This window comes from Ictalurus furcatus, chromosome 10 (genome assembly GCF_023375685.1).
Source record: "Ictalurus furcatus strain D&B chromosome 10, Billie_1.0, whole genome shotgun sequence".
NCBI classification, from domain to species: Eukaryota; Metazoa; Chordata; class Actinopteri; order Siluriformes; family Ictaluridae; genus Ictalurus; species Ictalurus furcatus.
In genome coordinates, this window is record NC_071264.1 from 31,553,939 (window position 1) to 31,560,919 (window position 6,981).

The 6,981-nt window shown below is 37.5% G+C and overlaps 1 protein-coding gene across 1 annotated transcript; it reads left to right on the forward strand.

Moving 5' to 3' along the window:
* Nucleotides 1–330: 330 nt before the first annotated feature.
* On the forward strand, nt 331–2,077 carry calca (calcitonin/calcitonin-related polypeptide, alpha). The gene is made up of 3 exons (XM_053634087.1): nt 331–425; nt 900–1,034; nt 1,716–2,077. The coding sequence occupies exons 1-3, from the start codon at nt 340–342 to the stop codon at nt 1,888–1,890; spliced, it is 396 nt and encodes a 131-aa protein (XP_053490062.1). The 5' UTR covers nt 331–339; the 3' UTR covers nt 1,891–2,077.
* The last annotated feature ends 4,904 nt before the right edge of the window (nt 2,078–6,981 follow it).

The following is a 6,981-nucleotide window of genomic DNA, read 5'->3' on the forward strand; positions in this document are numbered from 1 at the left end:
TAGCAGCTCATTACACTAATGCACAGGGTCCCATAGGAGCTCGTCTAATCTGGCTAATATCTCTAATACTTTACTCACAGCCAAATGCCAGCACAACATCTCAGCACTGACTTAACAAACTGGAGCAGATACTGAGAGCGTTTAGAATACCTTCTGAGATTTACCAGGCTATTTAAAATGGTCGGTTTTGAACATGTACATTAGGAAGTGGAAATAAGTGAGTGATGAACAGTTTTCATGAAAAGAAAGTCAGAGAATGATGCAAATTTTGAATGATGTCCAGGAAATTACAAAGTGTCTTTTTTGACAGAAAAGCTTAATTCCTTGCTACAGTGCACCATGGTTATGCTGAAGATCTCTGCTTTCTTCGTTGCCTACGCTTTGATTATCTGTCAGATGTACTGCTCAAATGCAGCACCATCCAGGTGAGACATTTCACTTTGCAGATTATGACACTGCAAGATATACATATTTTGAGATTGAAATTTTGAGAATGTTACCATTAAAGCAGGTTGTATAAAGAAATAAAAGCAACTCTCATATGTGTGTGTGTGTGTGTGTGTGAGTGTGTGTGCGTGCACTATTAGGGTGAGGTGGGGGGTGGGGGGATTTGCAGTGTGTGTGGGTGAGGGGGGGGGGGTCAGTGTTCTGATTACATCAGATGAATTCGGGCCAAACCCAATCTGCTTACGACGGTATTGATCGTGAGATAAATCCAAACTTGGCAACAAGACAGCTTTTAAGTGGCACACTCTTAGCAGATTGTTTTTGATTATGATCCGACTCAAGCAGAACCCTCTCGCGCGCTCTCTCTCTCTCTCTCTCTGTCAGTGTATCTCACTCACTTTCTGCATTATCTAAAGTTGTGCTTTTCCACTTTTGATCCATCTTGTTTTCAGGCCTGCTCTGGAGCCATTACCAGACGAAGCCATGCTCTCTGACTATGAGGCGAGGCGGTTGCTAAACGCGTTTATCAAAGAGTTTGTGCAGATGACTGCAGAAGACCTTGATCAGCAGGAGACTGAGGAGAACAGGTAGACGTTGTAACGATTAAAAGAAATCCAAAAACTAAGATAACAGTGATACAGATTACTTGAAGGATGGTGCACTTATTTTCTCTTTTTTTAATGAAGTGAATCAGTGAATCTAAAAGGCTTCAACATGAGAGCAAATGCCCCGTAGTTATAAGATAATGGATGCAAAGCTTTTTACGATGGAGGTATGTCCAGAAAAGACCTGTACTCATTTACATAATGAAATGGAACAAATCCGTGCGACATTTTCTCTGCCAATCTCCAGTTTTTGCATGAGGTTTGATTTATTCCCGAGGACTTTATGCAACGTTGCCTGCAAAGCATGCAATCGAGAGAACAGCATGAGCTCCAGAAATACAAGAAATAATATTTTGCATGATTTATCCATTGCTGTGATAATGCCAAATTAGCCAGAAATATATATATATATATATATATATATATATATATATATATATATATATATATATATATATATATATATATATATATATGTATGTATGTATAAATAAAAAACTATTGATCATAACAGTGAGTGTGAGCATGAAGTAATTCCACTTAGGAAGGAGGCATGTTTAGTTTGATATGCGTCTGGCTCTTCATTGTAGAATAAAACTGAAATGTGTTATGCATGCTGTGTTCTGTTACTGTGAGCTGTGTGTATGATCTCTTCTCCAACAGCATGGGCAGACCCATGTCCAAGCGCTGCTCCAACCTGAGTACCTGTGTTCTGGGAAAGCTTTCACAGGAACTGCACAAGCTGCAGACATACCCACGCACCAACGTAGGAGCGGGAACCCCAGGAAAGAAGCGCAGCGCAGAGCATGTGTACAGAGAACCATCCGATCTCATCTAAACGGCTCTCTGCTTTGGTCCCGATATCCGAGTGTCAATGCATGTGTATTTCTTTTTGCTTGTCTGACTTGATTTCCTCATTTGTCCTTTTTTAATCTTCATTGGCAGAGACAGCGTACTTTAATGTCTTTCTTTCTTAATGTCTTACTTATCTGTTTCTACCTGGGCAGCTCTCATTGACAAACAGCCTCAGTTTGACCTGAATAAACATATTTTTACAAAAGAAGTCTGTCTATTTGCTTATTGAGCAAAAATGTCACGTTTTGCCAAATGTCACGTTAAACCTAGTCTAAGAGTCTATAGGTAAGACAACAACATTATCCTGACTACCCAAATTTTTCAGAATAATTTTCACTTTGTTTTCATTTAGACATGTTCATGTTCTTGTTGGGTTTTTCTTCTTCTTTAGCGTTACAGCACAGAAGCGAGCCTGTAACACGGCCACATGTGTGACCCATCGCTTGGCAGATTTCCTCAACCGCTCAGGAGGAATCGGAAGCAACAAGTTTGTCCCAACCAACGTCGGCTCGCATGCGTTTGGCCGGCGAAGGAGACTTAGTCAAGAGTAGACATGAATGTCTTTGCAATATGGTGAGAACCCTTTTACACCTTTTCAAATGCATAATTATTTCACATGCATTCATTTTGAACTTATTTGCAGGATATGGGTGGAATGGTGAAAAATCACAGCATGATAAGTATTCAACTCAGTCTCATGGTTTTTGTTACCTATGAAATGATTTAGTTAGAGAAATTTTCCAACATTTTTTTAAATTAGTACTATTTTTAAAATTGTACAGCACCATTTTCCGTCGTGTTTAGCAGAAATATTGTATGGAACAACACACACACCCTCATAGCATAATGTTAATGGTTTACCTACTATAAACGCCATATCTGTAAATGCTCAAACCCCAACTTCCAAATGTACTGAGCACTGATTTTGCTGAAGTTTCCACCATAGAAATGACAACGATATCATACTCTAACGGCATATAAATGTAAAACAATGCTAAACTGCTTGAAAACTGGTCATTCTATTTCGCCAGGTCACCAGGCTATACATTTACAGCTCTCTGCTGTGCCATGATCAAGAGAGAAAATAAAAAAAAAAATCAACATGTGCATTGAGATCCCCGGGAATGGACATCATTTCACTCATCATCTGAATGGATTCCTGTTGACTGCATTGATCTGTAAAACCCAACAGCCCATTCTCAAACTGTTATTGTTTGGCTCTCTATAAAAAAAAAAGAAGAAGAAAGAAAGAAAAGGTTAAAAACAAGAAAACATTAGCGTCCATTTAAAATCGGTTATGCTCATTTTCCAGTCCATTTTTTTAATGGAGGGAGAGTGATGAGAATGATTGTTCATTCTTTATTGTGGACAGAGAGCACATCGTGTGTACAGTGCGCTGTGGCCCATGTTCCTCTGCTGCACGTCGCAGTATTGTGGGGATGAAATTAAAGCAGTGCCTTGAAAAAGGCTTCCCTGACTTATGGACGTGTCTTGTGCCTTGATGTAAATCCACTTTACATGCCGCTGTTGTACAGAATGTCTGATGCAGAAAGAGGGAGTTGCAATCAATGACAAAGTTGTAACAATTGTGAATCTGAGCAAGATTAAAATGTATTTTAGATACATAAGATTTGGGTTGTTGTTTCATTGCCTTGTTTATGTGATGGTTTGCATCATAACTCTCCCATACAGTGTACTGCGCCACTCCCGTATACTCACACTTCCTACAAAATGATCTTAATACAAGTGTTCATGCATACACTGATAAAAAAAACATCAACTTGTAAACGAATGAAATGATGAATAGAGTGTGATTAGACAAACAAACAAACAGTCTGTCTTATAGGAGGACAGGTTTATCCTAGCCTCTCCCAAATGAGCTAAGCAGTGATGTGGAAGTATTTAAACACAAAGGCCAAATAGCTATAAATCAGAAATAAGTGGGAAACACATGAGAACACAGAAACAGCAACAGAGTGTGTCTATTGATCCCTAAGGAACAAGAGTATGCTCAATGCGCTGCGTGTTATTTTTGCTTATTAGGCCATCTGAGCCTTTTAAAATGACAGCAGCCATCTCACACAAAGCCCCTGAGACCGGCCTGTCGTTATTCTCTTTATTCTCAGTAGTAAAGCTGGAGATAATTAACAAGCTACTCTTTCTACTGCTGGTACGATTCCACGCATGAGCACATACTGTTTACATACATATCAATTCCTGCACATTTATTTATTTATTTGTTTGTTTGTTTGAAAAAGGAAGCAGAAAAAGCCACGATGACGATAATGGTGATGAGGATGATGATGATGATGATGATGGCAGTGATAACAATGCCTTCAGGGAAGAAAAGTTAACAAGTTAATGAACTTATGCAGTACTTCAGAAAGCTGTAGATGTATATTTGATATTTTCTGCATTAACATGTCAGTACACGTGGGGAATTATCACCCAGTCTGTGTCCAGTGGACTTATATAAACACTGTAGGGTGTAAGTTCAACACTGGGGATTTTGCTGTATAAATTTTACATTTCCAAACATTAATTTGAAACATTTAGTTTTGGTATGAGGTTAAATAAAGTAAGATCAGCTGTTTTGGTTTTACTGCAGAAACAGAAGAACCGTGTCAGGTTCTCCAACATGCGCCATAAACTTACAGCTGATTCATTTTTAAAGACTTTAAAGACATTCACAACAAACACTGACCTGCTTTCGTTTATTACTACCTTCTGATGTTTATAGTCATGCTTTATTTATTTTAGTATTTACTGAAGCCATCTTTGCTTTGCAGAAATTATTGACGTGTGCTTGCGAACAAGATTCATATTGGATCCTTTGTTTGAACTTAATTGAGAAGCAAATTGGAGAAAATCTGACATGGGTCATGACTATCATCCTATTCATATCACATGAATGAATTGCGAGGAATTAAAAGTACAAGATTCCTGGTATGTTGTCCTCAGCTGGTCTTATGGCGTTTCACCAAGTGCTCTTTTCTATCCATATTTCACACAGTCCAAATGGCACCGCTCCAGTAAGATGCTTTGTTAATTAACCTCTGTGCCCTCATAGTAGGAGTGACTCATTTCATATTACTGTCCTGCTCCTGCCCACCCCATCGCTTTCTGCTAATAAGGAGATATTGTATCCCCTCATGCCTCAATTACTGAAAAACAGAGCCTAAAAAACAGACAGTCAATTTATAATCCTGCACAAACTTACTGTACCTTTCCTGCACACATCTTACATATCTGGCTCATTAAAGCAGCAGGAGCATCTATTTAGATGGGATAAAAATGCCAATAATGCAACATTTCATACAACCAATCGAAAGGTTTACAGTAAACAGCTATTTGCCCATGCCATGACGTCAATAGGTGTATTAGCTGTATTAAACCCATGGCAGGAAAAAAGAGAACTGGCCTAAATGGATGCTGTCAACGCCCCAAGTTAAGTCACAGATACTTAAAAGCACAGTGCTTTTTTCTCCAAATGGCAGCCAGCCAATCCATTAAGCTATGACAAATATGATCCAGATATGCAAAAAAAAAAAAAAAAAAAAAAAAAATCCAATAATATAAAGCATAGCATGAAGTGGGCAAAACACCACTAGCCCTTACAATACTGTTATAATCTAAAATACAATGTAGCTGTGGTCAATAATAGAAACAATCTTATTTGCTCCTCTTTATGAGCTCAAATAACCAAAGTATGGATTACCTGAACAATAGATTATAAATAGATAGATGGATGGATGGATGGATAGATAGACAGACAGACGGACAGACGGAAGCCCGTAACCTGTATATATACATATACGGGCATTTTCAATGCTTGTGCTGTTTTCTTATAGACACTTCCCATTTTGTGAAACTCAACAACTTTTTGCTGCACATCACAGCTTCAATTTTTCACAGCCTTCCTTGTTCATATTTACCAAGGGTGCCATATATATATATATATATATATATATATATATATATATATATATATATATATATATATATATATATATATATAATGTCCAGACTGAAATGTATAATGTCCAGACAAAAATTATTTTAAAATATTTGTTCTAGCCCTAACAGTAACCCTTTGTTTGTTTGTTTTTTTTTTTTTAGGATACATTTAATAATTTATCTTTTGTTATACTATTTTCTTGTTGTTATATTATAACACAGTGGTGACTTTTTTTTTCACCCAAAATCCATGGAGTTTGCATTGCACTCTAACTCAATATGTGCAAGATGTCCTTCCTTGTAGATGGTAATGCAGACGATATGCAATACAAATGTAAAAAGTCACAATGTGTTTATTGTGTGTTTCTTACCTCTCTAACCTGGCAAGCGGAATGACTCAATCGTTCTTCCCGGCTCTTTGGTAATTCCCATTCAAATGCCAATAAGCCATGAAATGAAGGAAACAGTAATTGACTATGACCTTTGATCACATTCTTTTTGCATGAGAGTGTCCAATCACTGGTCTGAGATCTCCTGCACTAATGGTCCATTTGTCATAAATGTGCATAGTTAATTTGCATCTGAAAAAATAACCACATGTAAAAGAAATGGGATGACTTCAAATCCTGACAAAAGATTGCAGGTCAAACCTCCGAACATTTTTCTGATAAATACACTGTAGTGATGCACGGTTTATCAATCTGTTCATTTTGATTTGGGATGAATGACATTTGCTTGTTCATATGCTACAAAAGAACAGCAATAATGGGTAGTTAAGCCTTTTTAAGCCTGACATAATCACATAATGAAACATAAGAAGCTTGTAAAAAATAAGGGCTATGCATTTAAATCTTATTTGACTACTGGAAGAGTTGTTTGCCATTTAAAACCTCAGATCAATATCATCCACTTGCACTGGAGATGCAAGAAATACGTACAATCGCATTCACTATAAAGCAGCCAAGCCGCAAAAAGCTGCCATCAACATCATCCAATCAATAATGAACATGTTCAAGAGCCTTACACTTCAATGAGTCTGCCCTTCTCTGAGTTTAAATTTGAGCAGAGTAAAAGCCCTTACATTAACCAGACTCAATCGCAGTTAGGAATGTGAATG

Coding starts and splice junctions, on each gene's coding strand:
- calca (XM_053634087.1), top strand. CDS start 340: ATGGTTATGCTGAAGATCTCTGCTTTCTTCGTTGCCTACGCTTTGATT. Junction 426..899: donor TCAAATGCAGCACCATCCAG/GTGAGACATTTC, acceptor TCTTGTTTTCAG/GCCTGCTCTGGAGCCATTAC. Junction 1,035..1,715: donor CAGGAGACTGAGGAGAACAG/GTAGACGTTGTA, acceptor CTTCTCCAACAG/CATGGGCAGACCCATGTCCA.